The sequence below is a fragment of the Podarcis bocagei genome (genome assembly GCF_964188305.1).
Source record: "Podarcis bocagei genome assembly, chromosome: 2".
NCBI classification, from domain to species: domain Eukaryota; kingdom Metazoa; phylum Chordata; class Lepidosauria; order Squamata; family Lacertidae; genus Podarcis; species Podarcis bocagei.
This window is the reverse complement of record NC_138126.1, coordinates 97,112,409-97,137,876: the sequence shown is the minus strand read 5'-3', so window position 1 is coordinate 97,137,876 and position 25,468 is coordinate 97,112,409. Positions and strand designations below refer to the sequence as shown.

At 45.4% G+C, this 25,468-nt stretch overlaps 1 protein-coding gene across 2 annotated transcripts in view; it reads left to right on the top strand.

Annotated features, from left to right (window-relative positions):
• Window positions 1–1,515: 1,515 nt before the first annotated feature.
• The window catches only part of SPHK1 (sphingosine kinase 1), a 45,474-nt gene continuing 21,521 nt past the window's right edge, over window positions 1,516–25,468 (top strand). The window contains exons 1-3 of one of the 2 annotated variants that reach the window (XM_081185390.1): window positions 1,516–1,625; window positions 10,954–11,108; window positions 13,569–14,201. In XM_081185390.1, the coding sequence (XP_081041516.1) occupies window positions 11,090–11,108; window positions 13,569–14,201 (652 nt within the window). In that variant the 5' untranslated portion in view covers window positions 1,516–1,625; window positions 10,954–11,089. The remainder of the gene's footprint in view (window positions 1,626–10,953; window positions 11,109–13,568; window positions 14,202–25,468) is intronic. The other variant, XM_081185391.1, reaches the window with a different exon arrangement.

Here is a 25,468-nt window from a genome sequence, read left to right as displayed (position 1 = left end):
GTACTGCTGAGAAGTATCACAAAAGGAGACAGTCACTGGAATCGCTGAGGCAAAGTTACTGCTTCTTAAAGGAGCATTGTAAGCCTTAATCACAGAGTAATTTATGAATCACCACATTCGGCAGGGAACATTGTGGCTAGCGATAATTGTCTTGCTCAGTGTGCTATACCTACTGCGTCCAAAACCCTGAACCCTTAAGTAACCTTGTAATAATCTCAAATAATTTACTAGCAAGAACTTTCTGTTATTATTAGCTGCTTTGTTTCATTACTCAGGACATCATGACTTGGGAGCATTTAATCATAGCAAAAATAGCCAAACTGAAGAAAGTGCAAAAGCTGTTCCTCAACCGTAGTAGTATTTGATAGAATTTAAAATGTTTAAACCCCCACCGTTACACTTTACATACAGCTCTGATCACAAAGTTTTCTGTACCACACTTTAAAATTGGTGAAGACATAAATGTGTGTATTCATTGCTGAAACACTTGTATTTCATTAGCAGCACAGTTTGGTCTTGCCAGTGAAGTGAAGACAGCACAAGAAATAAAAATTTTGCAAAACCAAGGCTTTTCATACGTTTTGGGTTTGATCTTTTGAACGAACCACTACGGACCACTTGAAAACTGCTGAGGATCTTGGCTTAATTATTTTTTCCTGGCTTTTGCCACTACAGTGGTACCTCAGGTTAAGTACTTAATTTGTTCCGGAGGTCCGTTCTTAACCTGAAACTATTCTTAACCTGAAGCACCACTTTACCTAATGGGGCCTCCTGCTGCTGCCATGCCGCCGGAGCCCGATTTCTGTTCTTATCCTGAAGCAAAGTTCTTAACCTGAAGCACCATTTCTGGGTTAGCAGAGTGTGTAACCTGAAGCGTATGTAACCTGAGGTACCACTGTATTGTAATGCACTGTGTTAGATGCGGCATGATTTTTAATGGTATTTCATTTCTTCGTTTCTTTTAATGCACAAAAATTTTAATTGCACAGAATTCAAACTGCAATACAATCAAACACAATATAATAAATAAAAAAGACACAATAAAAAAATTTAAAATCAATATGAATATTTAATGTGCTGGATGTGACATCTCCCATCTTCAACCACAAACACACAGAGAGGATCATCTGAATGTAGTTCACAACTCCCAACTTTGGGAACTGTGCCACAGGAAATCTGTGTTCTTACTACTTCTCCTGCCACCATTTCTCAAAATCCTACAGGAAGATTAGTCAGACTAATCTTTCGGAACAACCCAAAGCACATTTTTTCAGAAGTAAGCCCCACGGCGATACAAGTTTAAGGTTTGGACTGAAAATTTCAGTTGTCCCTGCTATCGTTCCCCCTTCCCTGATACACTTTGGTTATCATTCTGCTCATTGCCCTACTCTGATATTAAAGCTCATGATTTCAAAATCTACCCAAGTGGTTGTATCTCATTATTCAGCCTCCCTTTTATATCACACCCAGTTGTGAGGATGAGATGAGGAAAGAGAAGCATCCTGCCCAGCAGACATTCTTTCAGAATGTTCCAGAAACTCTATGCGAACAGTGCCCAAGTAACTGAGGCTTGGCATCATGTGGCTGCACGGAGCTTCTTCTTCACTAATATCTGTTACAGGCAGGTATCGCTCTTTATTTATGTTTCTGGTACGTATCACCGCCACATGTGGCCTCTAGGTGGTGCTGACTCATGGTCCAAGCTGGAAAGAATTAATTCCCAAGAAGCAGCCTAAGTTATAAAGAGAAGGTTCTGCAGGCACCACCTTTTAACTTGGCAACTTATAGATGATTTGTCCACATAGGGGGAAAGTAGGGTGTCAAATAATTTGTGGCAGGGGTGGGGAACATCCACCCTGTAGGTCTGAGGTAGCCTGCAGGGCCTACACCTCCAGCATGCAGCCTGCTCTCCTCACCCGACCAGCCCACTCCCTACACGGCAGTTAGGTTCAAAACAGCCTTCCATAACGGACCAATAAAGTCTGTTTTCAAACCTAATTGCCATGTGAGGTGGCACTGGGCTTTTGTTTTGAGGTGGAGGGGGGATTCTAGTGACCATAATATAAGGAGAGGAATCTGTACCACCTCGTTTTAATTTCTAAATAAAGAATAGGGTGTATTGGTGCCAAATGGTCATTATTATCCAACACAGCAGTTTCAGAACGGGCATGGCAAAGAAGGCAACATTTGTCTCTACAAATCACTTTAGCCTCTTTAGGTACGCTTCAGGATTTTTCTTTTGTTGAAAGCATAGTCTTTGCCACCGTCCTCTCAAACATAGATTTTTTTAAAAAAACTGAAGTGACAGAAGTCAGTTTTGGACATACAAAACTGACTTCTGTCACTTCAGTTTAAAAAGATGGAACAATCCCCCTTTCCTCTTCCCATGCACTGTCCAGGAGTTTTCCTGATATCCCCCCAAATTTGTTTGGGGGGGGGACATGGGGAGGTGATAGCCCTGTATCAGGAGCCGGAGTCAGGGGACAGTCAGCAATAAAGCACCTGGTGTCAGTGAAGTCAACTCTTTATTCAAATAAGCCAAAACAGTGCAGGCCTAGTGGTCACAGCAACCCTTCCCTGTAGATCTTGCCCCTCTGAGGCAGTTGCAAGGACTGAAGGTTCCCACCTTCCCACTTCTATCTAAGGCTCTTCCCCCAGTTCCTTCCTTGTCTCTTGTCTCTTTGCTCTGAACTCTTCATTTATCTCGGTGTTCTGGGAGACCAGCTGGGAGGGGATCTGGTTACATCAGGAGGGGGAGATTCCCTGGCTTCTTCTGCAGCCTGCCTCCACTCTTCCTCTTGACCCCCTCTGCTGCTGCCTCTGAGCCTAGACTGCTCTCTGCCACAGTCTCTTCCTGGTCACTAAACCCTGTGGCCTCTTCAGCTTCCAACACCTCCTCCTCCTTCCAGTCTGCTCCCTCTTCTCCCTCTGACCATACGTTGTTGTCCCACCACCAGTCTCCTGGCTCTGAGCCTTCACCGGGGATTCCCTTGGGGGTTCCCCATCTGGTGCCTCCCACCACTTCTCAGCATCCCGCCAGTCCAGGACACCCTGTTGCACAAGTGGAAGTCCTTGTTTGGGGCTTCCGCTGACAGAACTCATTAGGTGAATCCCATCCAAAGTTTTTTAACTTATGGAGGCAGGTTCCAAAATATTAGATAAAACATACTGGTTATGAAAAGGCAGCCCCTGCAAAAGGTCAACAAACCTTTTCTGCAGAAATTTGGCTGGTGTGCATGTGCGGCAATGAGAAAAGCTGAACTGCTGCCAATTATGCATCTATTGATCAGTACAAGAGAGCTAAGGGGGAATAAAGGCCAAAATTATCAGAACGAAAAAGGTCAAAAGTCAGAGACCTTTTATGTTCAATATCCAACAAGGTATAATAAATGACTTGGCACAGATTTCCCCCCCTGAATGTATAAGTTCTTCCATTTCTGTTGCTTCCCTAAGTATACTGCTTTTCCTCCTCACATAGCATAGAAAATGTCAGATTCAAAAATATTGATATTTTCTTCACATTTTAGTAATAGCCTCTGCATAGAAGATGACATCATTTTAGGAACAAGATCTTTATAGCGATAGATAGCAAACTAAACGCTGTTCTCAGCTGAAATCTGTATCTCTTACTAGAGTGCCTTCATGTTTACACTAAATGGGGAATATTTTGTCTTCATCTGTTTGCCACTAGAAGCTGAATTAAAGATTAACAAATGCTATTTCTGATGAGGCCTGGGAGACTTCATAGCTAGCAACAACCTTCCCCATCTTGGCCACACCTCTGAGTCAGCTCTCCAGGAGCTGGCTTCCTGGGTCATATTGCAATGAAATCATATTACAATTTCCTTTGTCTTGCTTATAATGTAACTCAAGTTCCAATTACCGTGCTTTTCCGGGTATAAGACTAGGGTTTTTTTTTACTGAAAAATTATGTTTGAAATAGACGATTGTCTTATACATGGGTAGTGCCTAGCGGGGATGTGGGATTGGTTGATGCCGCGAGCCAGAGATGGTCTGCAGCGTGTTATTGGTGTCTGCGGCAAGGCGTGGTGTTGATTGGGTGTTGTTGTGGCAATTGGGCGGGCAATAGGCTGCTTCTGTCGGCAATGGGACAGACGTTAGGAGGTTGTTGCGACGTGTGTGTGTGTGTTAGCATCAGCCAGGTGGGTGAGTCATTTTCAGCAACCCCCCTCTAAAAAAACCTCAACAACTCCGGGCATTCCCCCCCCCCATTTTCTTAATTTATAGCTCCCCAAATAGTGGGCATTTTATGCACGAGGGCATGTTATACACAGAAAAGTATGGTAATTATCCTGCCTCTCACCTGTTTCCACATCAGACCTCAAAAGGGCTGACTCTACCATTAGGCAGAATGAGGCAATGGACTCAGGAAGCAGATGCTGGGAATAGCAGTGAAAGACCTGTCCATCCGCCTGCTGGCAGCCATTCCCCTCAGAGTCTATTTGGCATATCCATCTGGAGGAGGGCAGAGCAGTGTGTGACCTCCACACATCATGCATCCTCTAAACTAGCCCTGCTGCCCTCAGGTAAAGTGGATGATGGTATCCCATTGTGATAAGCGATCAATAGGTACTAGCCATGATGACAACATTCTACTTCCAATGTTGGGGGAATCAGAAGTGCTGTTGAATTCTGGTCCAGCTTGTGGGCTTCTTCCCACAGCCCTTGTCCCCAAAATTATACTTTAAAAAGAAGGAAAGAAAGAAAGGCAACCAAATTGTAAAATGCTCAGTGCATTTCCTAGTAAGGCAATATCGTAGTAAGGCAATTTCCTAGTAAGGCAATATCAAGAGAGACCTTACAGAGCAGGATGCATTCCATTCATCTGAACAGAAGAACTACCCACTAACATCCTGGATTGAGCTCCAGTCTGTTGGCTCTTATTCATCCATTGCTTAGGCCAGGTACAATTGCAACAGATCCACTGCTACTCCTGCAGTGGGGAACCCTGGGGTCTCAAATTTCAGCGCTCTGTGCAATGCCAAAATTTGTTGCCCTCTGCTTCTTGTGCTCCATTGTAAATCTGAGTTGTGGCACCCCCAAGACTCCATACCCAGTGCAATTCCAAGCCGGTTGTGCTCCCCTGAATCCACCTCTGTACTCCTGCTTGATCTGTAGAAAAGTAGAGTTTTGTGTCATCAGTAGCCTGATGGCAACACAAGTTGAATAAACTCCCTCATGTGGTGATTCGGGTTGTGTGTTCAATTGGCCTTGCCTTATTCCAATTGAAGGATGAATCAAATTCCTTTGTCTTCAAGGACAAAAAAACATTCCTATTTGACAATCACATTCCCTTAAGACATATGATAATAATACACATTTGTCAAAAGGATGATGGGAGAGCAAGCATCTCTATTATGTTTACAGAGAAATTGGACTACCTGGGAAGAGATTAGTTTACCTGGAGATACTGCTTCTTCTTCTTCTTCCTTCAGCACTGTTATTTTTCTAGGAGAAGAGGTGCCAGAACTCACCACGAATGCCTCCCTTGTTCTCTTAGAATGGCACTGGTGCCCACCTGAGAGGTGCCGGAACTAAGTTCCAGTGGGTTCAGGCTGAAAAAAAGCCCTGTCCTTCAGTCACATGGTCCTGCAATTATCTCTCAACTATCAGTTCATCATGCTAGGCTTGCTCCTTGGTTCAAGAGATATAGCAATCCATAACCTCTTATAGACTGTGCCATGCAGTTGTCATTCACTTTCCTTAGACTCTAAAGTAACTGATACCTTTAACCTAGACCACTTACACTGCGGGTGCTTTCACAAGTGCTGCTAAGAAATTGTTTTACAGTGGTACCTCAGGTTAAGTACTTAATTCGTTCCAGAGGTCTGTTCTTAACCTGAAACTGTTCTTAACCTGAAGCAAAGTTCTTAACCCAAGGTAATATTTCTGGGTTAGCGGCGTCTGTTACCTGAAGCGTATGTAACCTGAGGTACCACTGTAATGTAAATAATGTAAAGTAAATGCATTTTTGTGAGAGTATTTAACATGGGGTAGGAAGCAAGACAGAGAAGTTTTAAACCAAATGCACATTTGAGCCAACAAAGGTTTTGCATTTGAACTGGAGATGTGGAAAAGCAAAAAACAAATTTCAGCCTCTTTTGTGAAAACAACCGCAATCTTCAGCTGAAGAATGGCATGTCCTGGCCTTGTTCTTCTAGTGTGTCACAGCTCTGCCCAGCCGGCTCACTTAATATGATTGCATAATCTGCTGTCCCTGAGAATCTTGCCTCTGGCTGGACAATAACAAACATGAGTCATAAACATGAACCAAGATTTGTCACCAGGGGCAGGAGGGGATAAGGGAAGGAGAAGGAGGAGAGGAGAAGGAGTTGTGCAGAATTGCTGGGCCATGTGAGAGATTAAGCAGCCTCCTCTGAGGCAGAAAGAGGGAAGAGGGAAAAGAAAACTATGAATGGCACATATCTCAGGATCTGAGTTAGACCTTGTAGCCTTTTCATTCAGCGGAACCAGTATTGCTTCAGAAACAGGGCCCTTGGAGAAGAACTTGAGATTCTTTTTTTAATAGATAAAAAGGAAACATGATGGGGGAACAAATGAGCAGTAATGCACTCTGAACCATCATTGGTATGAACTTTGGTAATATGAATCTCCTAATAACAGATACAGTATTGGTTGAATGGCTTACTTGAGTTTAAAAAGAAAGCCTGGTGTGCCCCCCCCCCCCCGCCCAAGTCTCATGTCTTAAGCAAAATGCACCAATTCCTTGCTTAAGCAGAAAGCAACGTTGTTTATGGGCAGAATTTGTTCAGCAGGGAAGGGGTTTAAAGGCAGATTTGTGTGCCTGAACTCATTCCAATCAGTCCTATCTTCAGTTTCATAAAAAACCCCAAAACAACTGGGAATGGTGGTGGCAAGAGAATAGAAGGTTTCTGGAGGCAGCAAATATGCTTTGAGAACAAATGAGTAATTTATAATGGTTAATGCATAGTGTTGCTTAACTCACTGTTGTGTAGGATAATGATGAGCTGTTGCAAGTTATACCTAATGAGATGATTTCCAAATCCATATTTAATAAATGAAATGGTGCAGCCAGGATTGTATCATGCCCACTGCATGGCCCACATCCCTAGCATGCTGTGAGAGCGTTGTGTACTGAAGTGCACTAATTACTTAGTGAAAGCTCCTTGCACCACAGTAATTGAGAGTATTACATGATTTACGGCTATTCCCCAGTACACTCACATACCTACAGTCCTGTGTAGGATTGTGGAGTGCTCCGTGTGTAACGTTGGGGTTGCTTGTGGACACAAAATTCTCCCCAGGACTCTCTTTTTAGGTCATAAAACACTGAAAATCACCACCACCACTTGTTACAGGGTTACTTCTTTTTTAACAGAAGAAACTCTTCCATGGGACCTCTAAATACTTGTTGGGACGTGGGTGGCGTTGTGGGTTAAACCACAGAGCCTAGGGCTTGCAGATCAGAAGGTCGGCGGTTCGAATCCCCGTGATGGGGTGAGCTCCCGTTGCTCGGTCCCTGCTCCTGCCAACCTAGCAGCTTGAAAGCACGTCAAAGTGCAAGTAGATAAATAGGTACCGCTCCGGCGGGAAGGTAAACGGCGTTTCCGTGCGCTGCTCTGGTTAGCCAGAAGCGGCTTAGTCATGCTGGCCACATGACCCGGAAGCTGTACGCCGGCTCCCTTGCAACCCCAGAGTCGGTCACGACTGGACCTAATGGTCAGGGGTCCCTTTACCTTTACCTTTATCCCCACACACAACAGGGAACCCTTTGTTAACTAAGGAGGATTCAAAAATGCTGAGTAGGGGCCAAGTGGCAGAGTGAGTGGTTAGAACTTGAGTGTAAAATTAACCCCAAAGGTCAGGGGTCCCCAACTTTTTTGGGCCCAGGAGCATGTTTGGAAACCTAGGGGGACTGTCACTGATGCCACAAAATACCAATTTCACAGAAGAAAAGCTGACAATGCTCAGAATCTCTCTCCAAAACACTCTTCCCAAACAGCCAAACAACAAACTCAGGAAAATGCCCCAATCTGAGCAAAAGAAAAAGCAGGCAAAACTTATGGGTGTTGTAGTGCAACAAGACCTGGTCTGCAACATAAAAATATAAGTAGGTTTGTCAGGGAAGGCAAGAGTTTGCACACTTTCAAAGATAGGGAAAGAACAATAAAACAGAAAGGTTCAAAAAGCCACAGCCAACTTCACACACACACTTAGCTTGATGATCTAGCTGTCGAGTATGGAGTCTGATTTCAGATTATATGAATTCAATCCTAGGCCATTTTTAGAAGAAAAACTGCTGCTGGCACAATGGTCTCTGGCCCTGGTAACTTCAGCAAACAAAGGAGAAATCAGGGTGAGGAGGGAGGGGTTTCTCTCCTTCCCATAAGCATATTTAAGTATTCCTCCCAGAGGCAATGTTCTGAGCTTTCTCCTCTCCGGGGAAGGAACTCACTGGGCAATTTCACCCCAATTATAGTGAAACCAGAACCAGAGAAGGAAAGAAAATATGATTATTTTGGAGCAAAATGTTTCAGGCTTCAACTTCTTGTGGTTACAGGGTGACACATTAGCTGGGCAATCAAGGGGAAGGATAAAACTATCTTACCGTACTTAACTCAGGGGAGATTTGGAAAGGTGTCAGCTAAGTGGCAGACAGCTAATTTATGTGACAGAGAAACATGAGTAAGTGAGGTGTCAGGCTTCAAACAGCAATAAGGAAGAAAGGGTCATCATAAGTCATGACCAAAGTTTGGTTCTTCTAGCTAACCTCTCACCCCCTGTAATGCTGTCCACAAAATTCAATTTGTGAAATGTTCCTCAGTGAATTGGTGTGTGGCATTATATGCCGTGCCATGAGGCCAGTCATAGAATAAAGTTTTGCCACAGTATATTATTTTTAAACAGGGATGCATGCAATCCTTCCTGGGCAATGTTTGCCAATGCTGTGTGTATAAAGGGAAGCCAAGCTTATGTCATTGCTATGTGGGATGGAAAACATCCACAAATAGCAGCAATTGGCCCAAAGCTTTACCTGACAATTAGTGGCTTCGGAAGAGCAAAAATAGGCTCTGAAATGTCATGCCACCTAGTTGAGATGTATTCAAGTTTTTTCAAAAGCTACTCTCCCACAGATCATAGCAGTGGCACCGATATGTGGATATTTTCTCGCTGGACACATTAGGCCAGATATCTTTTAAGTAAGAACACGGTTTCACAGCCTAAAAATCAGGGATAGACAAAATGGCTCCCTCCAGATGTTTTGGATTACAACTCTTCTTATCATCCTTGGCCATTGGCCATGCTGCTTGAAGCTGATGGGAGTTGGTGTTCAACAACATTAAGAAGGCCATGGGTTTCCCCCATCCCTGGAATGCAGGACTGAAACCTAAGCTGGTTTCAAACTGTTTCTGGCATATAGGACAGAAAAGAGGTAATTTCCTTAGCTGCAATAACCATCACCATACTAACAACAAGAATAATAGCCATCTAACATATTAGTATGAAGTAAGACTAGACAGGGCAGACTGGAAAATATATATAAAATGAGCAGAGTTTCCCTTCTTGCCCCCGTCCCCGCCAAACAAATAGCTACAATCTCTTTAGAACCGGAGAGAAATCTGATACAAGATCCAATTTCAAGATGTAAAGTAAATCCTTTGAGTAAGAAAACACGTGCATTCAAGGGGTTTTATGAGAGTTTATAAATCCTGGTTTAAGACTCCTTAGAGATCAGCCTTATCCCTTATTCAAAAAGCCAACATGTTGCACAATCTGTTCCAAGTGGCACATCTGATCAGATAGAGGAGCAGAAAGTATGCATTGCTCATTCCTCCCTTCCACTGTTTTATTAAAACACAACCAATGGTAGAACTATTCCCACTGATTTTCTTCTTACTGTTCCTATAATCTTCTCTAAACTGCTTGTCTTTATTACATTCATTGAGTTCATGTAGTGCTGGATTAGCTATCATGCAAATATATAATGTCAATATCATACTGTATAGCTATTGGGAAAGCAAGCACAAGCACACCCAGTAAAAGGACCTATTAAGATTCTTCGCTGCTTAGTACAAGGAGTGTGGTGACCATGTTCTCAGTGTGTGGGTGCAGGAAATTTAAAGTACTGGTAGCTTGCCTAACAGAAGAAGCAGATGGACCATGTTATTTATAATGTGGCAGATTTCACGTGCAAGATCAGTAGCACATTCACCCTCAGTGAACTCTCCTTAATATGCGAACTGAGATATTTCAGAGGCTCCATAGAATCTTCATATACTGTGCAAGGTGAAAAGGATAGCCCTGTATGGACAATGTGCCCCTTATGGATCTTGCTACCTCTAGCACCTGCCCTGCTGTTGGGTCTGCCTCTGTGAACGGTTGTATAGCAAAAGCAGAGTAGAGTACTGCTCGAATGTTTCACAATTTATGATCTCACGGCCAGTGACAATGAAAAGGCTTCTTACTAATCTACCATGGATTTTAATAACCAATCAAAGAAACACAACCAAGTAAGTGCAGGTGAAGGGGAGCAGATAGCTAAAATACAGGCAACTCAGTTGGCATTTGAAAAGTTCAGTTATCTTTCCAGAGTTAAGAGATGCAAACAACATGTTTACAGTTTCATTTGGTGGGTGTGGTCTAGGGGGTGATCCTGCTCTTCCCCTTCTAACAGCAGCCTCGTATGCAGAAATTCAACAGGTAAAGCTTTTCTTAGCATGCAGCTAAATAGTGGGGAAAGTACCTATCTACCATCAAAGTAACCAAGAACCCAGTTTTATTGTAGCATACAAACTTTCATGCACTAGAGTCCACTTCAGCAACAAAACGTTTTGGATGCTCCACAATTACTGGAGTCCCATTTGAGATTTTTAAAAAAATAAAATCCCAAAAGTTTGTCATTAAAAAATATGTTCATCTTTAAGACTCTTTCTTCTTTTTGCTGCAAAGACTAACATAGCTACCTGGTCAGAGGCCAGACAACTGAAGCCATGGCACAAGGCAGAAAAGGAGAAACCAGGAGGAACAATCGATTACAGAGCAAGCCAGAACTGGAGAGCAAGTCAGGGCTGGAGGAGAAAGCAAGATGCATAGTCAAATAACAGGTCAGAACCAGAAAACAAAACTGAGAAGCAGGGCAGAACTAGTCAAGACCAGAGAACAAACCAAGTCTAGAGGGGCACACCAATTCTAATGATCACAACACTGGTGTGTAAGCAGTCGTGTAAGCAGGGGAGGGGGAATGCACTGCCAATCCTCCCAGCATGTAATCTTTATTTTTGCTTTCCTAAACCGATGCTCAAACGTTTTACCAGCTTCGTTTCCCCACCCAAGTGCCTCCTGTTTAGGAAAAAAATATTTTTGGTATGATTTATGCATTTCTAAAAGCTGTAATTGTTGTCATCCCCCACCCAGCCACCCCAAAATTGAATTTACTTAAAATATTTGATTTGGTTGACTTTTTATCTTTCTTTTCCAAATTAGGCACCATGAGTAGAGGAGACTTCCTGCTGCAAACTGCAGTGTGGTGGTTCACCACACGGGGGAGCTGCATGCATCTCCTGTGGCTCCTGACACTATCCCTCTAGTCTAGTTACTTGCCATAAAATAAAAAATATATATTAGGAGCTGCTTGTCACACTACAAAATTCTAACACAGAAACATATATTATAAGTAGGTATTTATAAAATCAGTTGTGCCCAAACTTTTGGCCCTCAAAGGGCTGCCCAAGGCACCTGACAAGATCAGTTTCTGAATAAACGTGGCTAATAAAGCTCCATGGTTGGTTACAACTCTAGGCATGTTTGCTAAGGACTGAGTCCCATTCATCTCAGTGGGTCTAACTTCCTTTTTCTGAGTGTTATCATTGCCTGCCACCTTTTACAAACTGGCCCTATTCTGCAGGGGTGGCTAGGGCAGTGCCACATTGTGCTCCCCTAACGGTGATGTCACTGCTGCTTTCTGGGATGGAGTGGAGCTGCGAGTTCGAATCCTGTTGGTGCTCCTGCACAGCCCTGACCTCACTTCCACTCTGCTCCATCCTGTCCCGGTAATTTGCAGTAATGTTGCTGTTGGGAGGCCTGCTGTCTGGCACTGCCAATCACTGCCTTCACAGGTGTCCTTTGGACATTTAGCTCTCAGCCATACCTGGCCATGCTGCAAGGCCATGCTGCTCTTTCTGTCCCATGGCTGATTCTGCGCAAAGGTTTCACCTCTTCCATGGCCATGCCAACAGAGGCCAGGCCATCAGAGGCACTCAGATGGGTGGGAGATTTTGCAGTTAGTGGGGCCTCTGTGGGAGCCGCCACATTGCTCAAAGGGCCTCAGGGCCATTCAACTCAGTGGGACTTGACTCCCATTTTAACTGTGCAAGGGATCAAGCCGGGAGAGCCCCCCCCCCTTTTGCCCTTAAACAGCTTCCAGGCAGGCAGAAATCCAGCACTGAAACTTCAGGTCTGCAAATAATAACACCCTGAAGATCCCAGGCCCCGGGGAGATTAGACTGGCCTCGACCAGAGCCAGGGCCTTTTCAGCCCTGGCCCCAGCCTGGTGGAAAGCTCTCTCACAAGAGACCAGGACCCTGCGGGATTTGACATCTTTCTGCAGGGCCTGCAAGACGGAGCTGTACTGCCAGGTCTTTGGTCGGGGTTCAGTCTGATTCTTTTCTTTCTGTATAATAACAAGCATTATAGAAGCATTAAAGAGGTAACAGTTGGCCCTGGAGAATATTAACCACTCTCAGTTTTACTGGTGGACTGCCATCTGTCCAGATTTTAATTTGCTCTGAACTAATTTTAAGATGTATTTTAATTAACTGATTGCCTGTTTTTACGTACTTATGTACTTAGCAGACAGTGTTAGTTTTATGATGTTAACTGCCCTGAGACCGGCTCCAGCAGGGGAGGGCGGGGTACAAAATTTTTATTATTATTATTTTCTCAACACTGCATCTCCATGCCAGGGAAATACTCCACCTGGAAGTTAAAGACACAACAGCCCATCCCGAAAAAGGGAGACCAGCCCTATTCACCCAAGTGTTTGTAGGACATGAGCACCACCGTTCTCAGGTGGCCGAGTAAGAAACGCTGGCGCTTGTTACCGTGGGCAGAGCTTTCTTATTGGGTAAAGTCGGTGCCTGTCAATTCAATGGAGGCAACGCTTAAGAAATGAAAAGCGCAGGTGGAAGCAATCCCCATTGCTTGACCGTGGAGTTTGGCCCTTGGATTCCTGTTCCCGTAAAAAAAATAATCATTTTATTTGCTTTGGAGGACACGCCCCGCGCCCCTACATAGGGCTTGCTGTTGCCTAACCTCTTAACCCGGAGGAGGCGTAGGACTTGGGTGTCCCGGGACAAAAGAGAAGGGGTGGGGCTTGTTACGGATTAATTCCCAAGGGGCTGAGTTTTGAGCAAGCACGTGCTTAGACCGGTTCCTTGAGGTTCCCGAGCCGCAGCTCGGAAGGGCAAGTTCTTGGGGGGGGGGGATGTCCTCGCTTAGCAACTTTCTTTGATTATTGCGCGTTTGGAGCTTTTATGAATGAACTTGAAGTTGGTGTCGTTCCGCAGAGTCGCCGCCGGGTGGCAGCAGAGAGCAGCGCGCCCGAGCGCCCGTGTGGAAGCCAGCCCTCCGCCGCTCATTGATAAGCCAGGCAGCGAAGGGTTGCAACGCCCGGGCTCCCGGAGCAGCAGCAGCAGCAGCGCCCTCCGCACGCGCCGGGTCGTCCCCTCTCCATGAGGCTGCGGCGATGGAGCGCGGCTTGTCGGACTCCGGGGAGACCTTGCGCAGCAGCAGCAGCGGGCCTTCCCGCGAAGTTGTGCTCTCGGGGATCTTCTCGCTGGCCCCGGCGGCGGCGCCCAAGTCGAGCTGCGCCCTGAGCCTCACCAGCAGCGCCGAGCTGCTGCTCCGCCGGCTGGACACGTCCGAGCCCAGCGGCTCCATCACGGCGCTCAGCCTCTCGGACTGCATCGGCTGCTACGCTTTCCAGAGGAAAGGCGCTCCAGAGCCGGCGGCCGCCTACTTCACCGTCTTCTGCTACCCCTTCAAGAAGGGCTGGTGGGTGTCCGGGGAGTCCCGCCACAGGGTGGCCAAGACTTTCCGCGTCTTGGAGTCCCAGGAAGCCGAAGAGAACCGAAGCATCGCCGAGACGTGGGCTCGGAAGATCATGGAGCTGTCCACGCCGTCCACCCTCAGCCTACAAGGTGAGCGAGTGCCCCGCCCGGAAAGTAGAGGCGTCTCTATCGCGGGATGGAGGGAGGGGGGCCGAGCTGGGAAGCTCGTGCTCCGGTTTCACCTGCGCTCCAGGAGGTGCATGTTTACTCGGAAGAAAGTCCCACTGTGTGTAGGAGTCTATACCTTGGTGGTTCGATCCCACCCAGGCAAGGGAGTAGGCAGGATTCCTGCATTGTAGGGGGTTGGACTAGATGACCCTTGTGGTCCCTTCCAGCTCTATGACCCCGAGGAGGAACCCCTCCCCCGCCTGGTCCTCAGTTTTCAGTCTGGTGAAATGGGCATAGCAGGGGCTTGCCTTTTCTCTATGTTGTAAATCGCTTTCCAGATTTATCAGTTGACTATAAAATGGTTAAAAATAAAAACCCCAAACTCTCCTTTACCTTTACCATGTGAGCCACAAATGCCTGAAACAGGCATAGTTCCCCCTGAGAGGGGCATTTCGTTTTTGTGAAGCTCCTACTCAGAAACTAATTAGTTGCGGGAAAGTGTTTATTTGTAGGAATTAACCAGTGCAGTCGCTATTCCGGTTGTCTTGCGTAACAATCGCTCCAATGTGCATTTAGTGGTGTGTGGGTGCACATGCACTTTGGGAAACAGTCGCCAATTTATGCCAGCATATTGTACATGCATCAAAATGAGCACAAGTCTGCAAGTCAGTTTGCGAGAGTAGACTTACACATTGTAGATTCATTCCTGTGCATAACTTAAATGCCTTTCATACAGGAAATTCATAACGTGTGAAGTGTGGGCTGTGTAGCATGGCTTTTTACTTGCTTACTCAGAAGCAAAAAGCTCATGGAATTAAATGGGACTCGAGCTGCAAACCTGAACACAATTACTGGGGAGTAAACCATTGAATTCAGTGGCGCTTATTTCTGTAAACCTGCCTAGGATTGCATGTCTACTCGGGTACATTGCTAGGTGCATGGGTGCCGGCCTATCACTCAAATCTATATTAAGTTTGCATATGTTAATTTATGTGTATAGATGCCTCTGAGACATAATGACAGTAGTGCCTGGCTGGTTCTCACCAGCACTGCACTTCGCAGTTGAACTTAGCATAGGGTTACACCAGGGAATAAGAACCTGTGGTCCTCCTTATGTTGCTGAACTACAACTCCCATCATCCTGACCATGCTGGCTGATGGGGGTTGGAGTCCGGCAGCATCTGGAGGGCAACAGGTTAGCCATTCCTATGTTAGAGTTAGATGGGTTAGAAATAAATGCAAATGAATGTTGGTCTCATTGTAAGGCTCTTTAAAATTCTCTCACACACAAATGCTCAGAGGACATACATGGCTTCCTCCTCCAGCTTGTCTGAGCAGATCAGCTGAGGAGGGAGTTATTGTGGCTCCACACTCACTGATTGATTGATCAATCAATCAATCAATCAATCAGATGGGTATGAGAGGGTGATTTGCATCCCCATTAGCAGGTTGAGCTCGGTTGAGCAGAGGGGATTACTTTCCAGGGGTGTGTCTACTAAATAATAATTTTTAAAGTAAAAAATTGGCCACCACCACCAAAATTAGTAGGATCTTGTGGGCCAGAAATATTTGCTTGTTGGGTCTGTGTGATCAAACCCCTGAAACGGGGGTTAGTCACCCCTGCTTTAGAAGCTTAACTCTCAGACCTGCAAACCACAGAGGCTTTACCTCTGCCATAGTCCTGCTGAACTGACCTGACCTCCAGAGGTAGCACAAAATGGGTGGGAGTGAGGAGCACTCTCTGACCAGTAGCTTGCCCCCTTCACCATTGCTGGGTCCCTGAGGCTACTTGATTATAATTTAATCATCAACTGCAAATTGAAATAGCACTGATTAAAATTACAATTATCTGAAAGTTCATTCCATTAAAAACAAGTTCAGGTAACTCACAACTTACACCAATTTAACTTGTGCTCATTCAGCTTTATGCACTTGGCAAAAAGTATAAATAAATAAAAGGGGGTGGGTTTTGACTATATGCGATTTTGGCTTTATGCACAATCTGCAGAATGTAACTCCCACATAAGTGGAAAGTTGTCTATACACTATTATTGCTCTTTCAGAAAACAAACTTGTGGAGCAAAGCTCAGTTCTTCCAGCCTTCCCCACAAGAGTTTTTCTGATATAGCCACTGTGGAAGTAGTCTAGTATTGCTCTGAAACAAATTGTGTATGGACTGCAGTTGCAGAAGGTGATAACAAAAAGGAAATTTTCTTGTGCTTTTTAAAGAACATAAGTGAATTGCTGGATCGGCCTTAAGCCTATCTGTCTGGTCTCTGGTTCCCAAGAGCAGCCAGGTACATTTCTGAAGTTTCAGCATCTTCCATGGCATTTCCTATTTCTTCTTGCACAATATTTGCACCTGTGTTCCAAATCTAGTTGCACAGATCATTATGGAAAACCATCTGGTTATGTCACCCTGATATTTTTTATCAGCAAAGTTGTCACCTCAGCAAAGTTGTCAACTTAAATTCTCCATATAGCAAAAATTGTGATAAAAGATGTTCAGCTTTGTTTCTAGGCCTCATGAGGGAAAGGCAGTTGCATGTAGAACCCAAATTAAAGCCCCGTATTTTAAAAGCAAAGTCACATAGGGATGTTTACCTTCCTGCTAGAAGATACAGAACCTTACAGAAACATGTTGAAAGAGCTGGTGTCAAACACTTCACAGCGTGGGAAAGGAGATGGAAATCTCCTAGCTCATCTTGCTAAATATTTGGTGGAAACCACAAGGCCAAGTGTGCTGCTGAGTCTCTGTGAAAATGAATGAACTGTGGATGAAAGCTGGAGGACTAAGTCTTTATCAGAGAGAGGAAAGGGACATATGTGCTATGCATCTTAGCAGAAGTGTCCCTGGTACCACTGAGCAAATAGCTAGATGGTCTGCAGCACAGGACTGTGTGCTGCAATCAATGTTTCAGAGAGGCATGTTTCTCAACAGTCAACACTAAACTCCCAAATCCTCTCAGTTTCTGCCTGTGCAATAGGTTGTGCTGACTCCCGGCTGCAAACCAGTTTGACAAGGCAAGCCTGAGTATCCCGTGTGCATGTTAACAAGGGGGTGGGTGCCTCTCCCAAAGTTGTTGTGCCACGCTCTCAAGTGACAATTCATTTCCACGCACACCCTAAGTGATTATTTTTTAAAATCCACGTGAACACCAAGAGCTGGTTGTGGCTAGATACAGGAATGTTCAGTTGTGTGCAAAACAACTTCATATTGGTTTATTTAAGAGCTTCATACCGGGTCTCTGCAAGGGTCAGAGGTTTTGCAGGTTTTTATATTGTTTTGGAAACCTCCTTGACCAGGGGAAACAGTGGGATAAGACTATGGTGCCCCATGGGAAGCCAGGCTCTCTTGAGAACTATTGTTATCGTTTCATCCCTAAGTTACTCACACTGATTTGCTCTTTGCTATTTTTCTGCATCGTTGTCCAGCCTGTTGAATAATAAAAGTGGAACTTGTTTGGTGATCTGAGTCATCTCAGAAGCTGGTTGAAACATACTTTCCCAGAAATCAGTTGAATTTATTTCCCAAGACCATTATTGCTCTTAAGGTTGTAACGATGGCTATTTTTTGTTGTCAGCTGTCTTGGCAAATCCATTTCTTGTAGTATATTCATTACATCTCGCAGTACATTCAGTACAATAAAGGAGCTCGTATTCAGTCTAATGCTAGCTCCTTTATTTCCCCCTTTGAAAACTCTGGCTTAGAAAAAAGAACTGGAATGCTACACATCACAAAGTTGGCCAAAGTTAGCCAGGAGGCAGTTAAAAGCACAGAGCTACCCTGGGCTATTTCCCTGACTACAACAACTCCATGAACATGTCATTGCTGCTACTCAGTTACGAGACTATTCCAGGGATTGCCAACTTCTCCACAGCTTGGCCAGGCCTCACCTTGTGTCAGTACTTGAATGATGGTGTGGGGCAGGAAAGAGAGAAGCATTCTTGGAGAAATCCACAAGACCAGTCCCAGAACCCCTTCCCAGTCATGCCTCCCAGTAGCTGTCTAAAACCAGTATTTTTGGGGTGGAGGGCAGCACAAAAGGTAAATAAATGCCTGTGCCTTCCCTGCCTCTTCCCCCAATAAAGTGAACAGGCTTAGTCAGTTCTGGCAAGGTGTGGGCTAGGCCCATGTAAAACTATGCTCTGATGCCCCCATACAAGCCCCCAACCCCCTGCTCTATCTATAGCCCCCACCCCATGAGCCAGGCTTGAGACCTGATACCAGAGTAAAACAGGCTTGAGTTTATCTAGCAGGCTGTATACAACACTTGATTGTTTAGGGCAGTGTTTCCCAACCTTTTTTGGGCAAAGGCACACTTGTTTGATGAAAAAAATCTCGAGGCACACCACCATTACAGCCCCGTGACGTCAGCGCGCAGCGTCACGCCGGGAGGGACGCACGAAAGTGTAAGTTTCAATTTTTTCCCCTCCCCCTTGCCGGGGGAACCTCCAAGCTTTGGGGGTGGGGGGGGGAGGAGGCAGCAAAGCGAGACAGGAAGGAGAGCGCGGCTTGGCTGGGTGAGCTTTGGCAGGGGCAGGGAATGAGAGCCGCGAGGCGGGCGCTGCGGACGGAGGCGCTGCCCGCCGAGCTCGCAGGCAGCCAGGCAGGCAGACGGTGAGAGCCCCGCGCTGGGCGGCCTCTCCTCGCCGCCGCCGCCCCGCCTCTCGCCGCCCGCCTCGCCCGCCTCCCTCCAGGCAACATCTCGCGGCACACCAGGCAACATCTCGCGGCACACTAGTGTGCCGCGGAACAGTGGTTGGGAAACACTGGTTTAGGGGCTATGTGTGGCAGCAGTCAGGATGGAAGATGGGTGTATCTCGGAATGCTGGTTCTGTTGGCGTTTCTGACAGTTTCTCAGTGAACTTCCATGCTGAGCGAGGTTTTGAACCAAGGTCTCGCCAGTCCTTGTCCAATACCCCAACCACTCTAAGCCACGTTAGTTCTCAAATGATCCCTTCCAGTGTGGTGCCTTCTAAAATCTTTATCTCAGTTAGATTATCTCTGTCTTAGATTTGAGTTGGTTTTCTGTACCTGATGTTGTTTTAAACTGCTTTTAATCTCTCTCTCTCTCTCTCTCTCTCTCTCTCTCTCACACACACACACACACACACACACACACAGATATTTTGTATATGCAGTTCTTTTAACTATTTTAACATACACCACTATTTTTGTATGTTACATTCTAAGTTGCTTCTGCATACCTCATGGGAAGCAATTCACAAATGAAAATATTAACCTCAAAGAGCCAGTGTGGTGTAGTGGTTAAGAGCAGTGGACTTGTAATCTGGCGAACCGGGTTCGATTCCCCGCTCCTCCATATGCAGCTGCTGGGTGACCTTGGGCCAGTCGCACTTCTTTGAAGTCTCTCAGCCCCACTCACCTCACAGAGTGTTTGTTGTGGGGGAGGAAGGGAAAGGAGAATGTTAGCCACTTTGAGACTCCTTCAGGTAGTGATAAAGTGGGATATCAAATCCAAACTCTTCTTCTTCAATAATAGTAATAATAATGATAATCTCATAGCCAGAACCCACATGATCAGAGGTTGGGTCCAGGCCTATGAGGTTGGGTCGTTTGACCATCTTCCTAGCTGCATGGAATCTGCTCCTGTAAAAAGCAGCTGCCATTTGGCTAGGGTAACATTTAGCAGGCCCCTTGTTGGCTGTTTCAGAAGAATATAAATGAACTCTTTGTCTGGGAGCAGGAGGGTGCTGTGATAAGATAATCATTCTGTGTAATGTGACTCACAAGCAGGAACATATAATCTTCTGATCACTCACCGTTCTGAAAAAATTCACGTGATTGTGTGGACCAGCTCAGTCTTTTTCTTAGGCATGCACTTGCAAAGGTGGGAAAAGTTACACGGCTTATTTAAGAAAACACCTGTTTCACAATCAGTAAGGGAGCACTACTTTAGTAAATTGAAAGGTTTTAATCCTGATTGACTAACACATTGCAGATCTAGTGGAGACCAGACCCCCGCACTGCAAGCCCAATATACTACCCTGTGTTTATGTGTGCACATAAAGCCATACATACTTTTTTTTAAAGGTCTAATTGTAGGAAATGTTGACTGTCCCCTCTCTTGAAGACAAATTAATTCAGTGCCTTTTGAATTCTCAGGATCGAGTCTTTCACTCTAGTTAAATCCTGTGGTGAAAATGTTAGTCAGAGATGAATGTTAGCCAGAGCTCCTATTCACCAGCACAGCTAGTCATCCATGGATCTCCCATGTGACATCAGTGCATGCTGCAGAGTTGGGCCGGAGGAATTTGGAAACCACGTGACCGCTTTGAGCAGCACGTCTGGCTGGGTCTTCTGTGTGGTGACTCAGCACCCCCTCCCCACCCCATCATTAGCGCTAAATGCACAGGAGGTGGGAGCAGCAACACAGTTGGCCTTGGAGAGTGAAAAGGATTCCTCCTATGCAATTTCTATTCTCCCTCTGCGTCCTAGGCAGGAGGGAAAGTAGAGCAATTATACCACACAGCTCCTCTCTCTGTGAGAGATCTCCTGGTGGGGGATGCTAAGAGAGAGTGACACGGGGAGCGATGGCAGCTGACTCTGTGGCCAGAATGTTGCTTTGTAATCCAGTTCGTGAACTGACAGATGAGGAGAAGTGGTGGGGAGAGATAGCCAGAAGACGCTTCTTCTTGGTTTGGTCATTTTGCCTAGAGAGAAATGGAGACTTGGCCTATAAGGAGCTTCCGCCCCAACCCCCCGCTGTTTAGCAGCTTGTCTATCTAAGGCCTCCAGAAACCTTCCTGTCCCAGGCAGATTTAATCTTATCGGTAGGAGCATATGTTCTCCCCTGCCCCACCTGCTCCTCCAAAAGTGATTTGCACTTTCTCCTCTGTCCCAACTTCTCTGCGTTTTAGTCTGAAACCCTTCTGGGTGCTTCTCAAAAACAGGCGAGTGGCTGTGCCAGAATTAACCAGGCCAACAGTCCCCATAGGTTTGCATTTGTGTAAATGGAATTGGTGTGGAGAGAGTCATCTAGGAGCAGGCAGAGTGTCCCCACTCCCTACTTTAGACATAGCCAGGATTTTTAAAAGATCGATGGACATCCTAGAACTCTCTAGCCCTATGCAGAACAGAATTCCCTTCTTTTGAGGCCTTCCACACTCTCTGAAATCTGTAGGTCAGGCACAAAACATGAAGAGCGTCCCTGTGTTTTGTAATTTGCTACACCATCTCTTGCTCTTGGGATGGGATCACAGAGCGCACTTCAATAAAACAGCCACTGGTACCATTTAGCATGGTGGTCACGCCCATGTCAACAAAGGTGATGGCTGAACAAGTGTCTGGTTTTACTTCTCCAACATCCATTGGCATACTTTGCTCTAGGTATTTTACAGAACTCCCAACTGAGGTCAGACATGCCTTTCGCTACTGAACTTTCAGCACCTACTCAAGGCACTTATTTTAATTCCAGCGGCATTTTAATTGATGTTTGCTTTTATTAGTTTCAACTGATTTTTTTTTGGTCTTAAACTGCTTAGAGACTATTGTAGGCCAGCGGCATATAATTTTTTTTAAAAAAGTAAAACAACGTATTTATTTATTTATCCTACATTTATATCTCAACTTTCCTGTCATAGCACCTAGGGCAGGATGCACATTGTTCCCCGATCTATTAGCCCTCAGGATGGTGGTGGCCTCATGTGCCCTCAGACCAGACCCTGGAACATGTACAAGAAAGTGTGATCAGAGCCGATTCGGTGGCAAATGCAGATGGACTGTGTAAACTTTCTATGCCTGACAGCTTGTCGTTATCTAAATGCACTGACTGTATGCCCTGCTCTGTGGTGTAGCCAAGCAAGGCAAAGTCCAGCTGGGGTAGGCATGGTTTAGGCAGGATACAAGGCAAGGCTCAGGCAGCGCTCTGGGGGACAGAGAGCTCTGATGTTGCTATAAGATGCTGTTTTATCCAGGTTGCCCTGGGTCTGTTGCAGTGGAGTTCTCTGAGTCAGAGGATGGCAGTGCCACTTCCTTTTTGGGGTGGGGGGTTGAGACCAACCCTGCAGGTTCATCCGATAGCAGGGTGGCCCTGGGTCCGCTTCCTGGTCAGATTCTTCACTTGCATCATCACCCAACGAAGAGGCATCTGACTCCTGGTCCCTGAGAGTGCGTTACAGAACATAGCTCCTGAAAAGTGCAGACACATTGCATCTTACCTTCTCGCACCATTCATTATTACTGCATCCACCCCCACCCTTATTGAAAAGCTCTACCAACCTTCTTGTGAAAACTTTGGAACAGAAGTGTTCCATCATGTGTCTTCCTGGCCCTGGGCCCAGCTCTCTAATCTTCCAAGATGTTCTTAAAATTGCTTCGAAGTGAAGAACAAAAGATGAAAGGAAATCAGGCAGTTCTACAGAAGTTGGTATTACTGGCAAGCTGGGCAGTGGCGACAGGGGAAGGCAGGCCACCCTAACCTCAGAGCACAAAGAACAGGTCAACGCATACCGTTTCTGTTCATCGTAGATCAGATGGTGTGAGGTTATTTAGCACGAGAACGCAGATTTGGATACTTGTAGATGTGTGGCAGCCATGGCAGCCAGCCTATAGTAGCTTGACAGAATGCAGTGCCATCATTCAAAGAAATTTGCATGGGGCCAAAGCCACCGGAACTCTTCATGGTGTCCTCACAGGTCACTTCTAGTTTATTCCTAGCCCTGGCCAAAGGTAGAATGGGTGACAAACAGGTCATGGTTATTTCCTGCAAGCCTTAAAGTACGTATGTCTTGGCTTATCGGCTTGGTTTTATGAGTTGTGCCACTTGTAAGCCAACATGATTGTGCCAAATGCATTTTAATTCAAACTGGGTAGCTTGCAAAGGCACATGTTTGTTTACACTTTAATTCTATATTCTCTTCTTTCAGAGCTATATCCAATATGGCTTTGGCTTACTTCATATATCTTTGAACTGCTAATTTAAGATTCAGTGAGATGTGCCAGTTATTAATTTATGCTTGGTTGCAGTGATTAAAAATAAAATAAAAAGGCTAACATTACTGCCTCTGAAGAGGCACTGTCAGCACCCACTTGGCCTTGTGCTGGGGTATGTGTTGTGTAAAACTGATTCCTGAAGCTAAAAGGCAAGTGTTCACTTCTTTAAAAGCCCTCCTCCCAGTTACAGCCAAATATTGCCACTGGTAAGCATCTCCTTTTACTGAATTTCAAATACCATATTTTTTGCTCTATAAGACGCACCAGACCATAAGATGCACCTAGTTTTTGGAGGAGGAAAACAAGAAAAAAAATATTCTGAATCTCAGAAGCCAGAACAGCAAGAGGGATCGCTGCGCAGTGAAAGCAGCAGTCCCTCTTGCTGTTCTGGCTTCTGGGATAGCTGCGCAGCCTGCATTCGCTCCATAAGACGCACACACATTTCCCCTTACTTTTTAGGAGGGAAAAAGTGAGTCTTATAGAGCAAAAAATACAGTATTTTTCTCTTTGTTGTCTTCCTGATGAACCCCTCCCAATTTATTTAGCAATGTCCCCCAGAACTTGATGCTTTCATTCAAATGTGGACCAGGTTTAGCTGGTCCCTTAGGTTAAAAAACAAACAAAAACCCCCAAGTCATCAGAGGGTGATACCTTAATTAGGACCAACTAAAATGTCACAAAGTAGCGAGCAAGTTTTCCAGTTCTTAAATTTGACTGTATGTTAACCAGCACAGCATCTAGCAGCTGTAAAAGAGTACTGTAGGTATTATGTCAGCTTGATTATTATTCTTTATTAAATTTTTATGTCATCCTTCTTCTGAGGAACACAGGGTGGTTCACAATATGAAAACACAAAAATGCATAACATAGAAAAACAAACAAAAACAATACTCCCCCAACAGTTTAAAAGGCCATAGATTGTTTAATTAGCCAAAGGCCTGGGAGATGAGGAACAGTTTTGCCTGGCAAAACAGACATGAGGAACAGTTGAAGGAGTTGGGAGACTGAGAGGGGATATAATAGCCACCTTCAAATATCTAAAGGGTTGTCACATGAAGGATGGAGCAAGTTTGTTTTCTCCTTCTCTGGAGGTTAGGATCTGAACCAATGGATTCAAATTACAAGAAAGGAGATTTCGACTAATCATTGGGAAGAACTTTCTGACAGTAACATCTGTTTGACAGTAGAGCAGATTCCCATGAGAGGTGGTGGACTCTCTCCTTCCTTGAAGGTTTTTTTAGCAGAGGTTGAATGGCCATCTGTCATGGATGATCTAGTTGAGATTCCTGCATTGCAAGGGGTTGGACTGTATGGCCCCTGGGGTCTCTTCCAACTCTACGATTCTATGATCTGGTCTACAACCACCCGTTAAAGAATCTTGCCCAAGAAGGGCAGCTGGCCAGTAATTAGATTTTCTGAATCCAGGACGTGCTTCTAAAGGAGTGGTCTTATCACTCCCTCCTTCAAGCAGGCAGGGACCACCCCTTCTCGTAAAGAGGCATCAGTCACCTCCCTAGCCTAGCCAGTCATCTCTTCCTTGCTAGTTTTTATCAGCCAAGAGGGGCAAGGGTCCAGAACACAAGCGGACATTAGACTTTTCCTCTGTGATCATCAGGCAAACTACAGTGTAGAAACTGGTTGGATAGGAGTACTTTGGTTGAAGTCCAATGTCATGTCCGTTGGACTATGTCCAAAAATTCCTGTTTCACTGATTAGGGCATTAGGCCTTTCATCAACTGCAACAGCCCCAATAAGCTTGTAAAACTAGAATTTGGGACCCAAATATTATCTGCTTGTAAGGCATGTGGGGAACTGCTTTGCAGTTTGTGTATTGTGGTGCACAGCAGTGCTTGCATTTCTACTAAGCTACATGTGCTGGCTCACATGAGCTAAAGGGGAAGCTGTGCATGTGTGCTTATTGCACTCCAGGTATTTTGAGCCGGAAATGGTCTCTAGAAAACTAGGAAGTTAATGCCACTCTGCACATTAGTGCATAGCCAGTGGTGAGTTGGAAGATGGCACTGCCCTTCCCACCGTGTCATTGCTGCAGCTTACCTGGGTGGGCTGGGCAGGGCAGCATTGCGGTGAGGCTAGGGCTGTGCAGGTGCGCCAGGGGGAAGAAGGCATGTTGACTCTCAGCTTATGATTCCCAGTACCTTTCACACCGATAGGCAGAAGATCAGTAAGATATACAGTAAACAGAGTTTACTCAAGATCCATGCCAAAGCACTTTGTGAATGATCAAAGTCCTTCACTTCCAGTGTGGGATTTTTTTTTAGCACCAATCTTA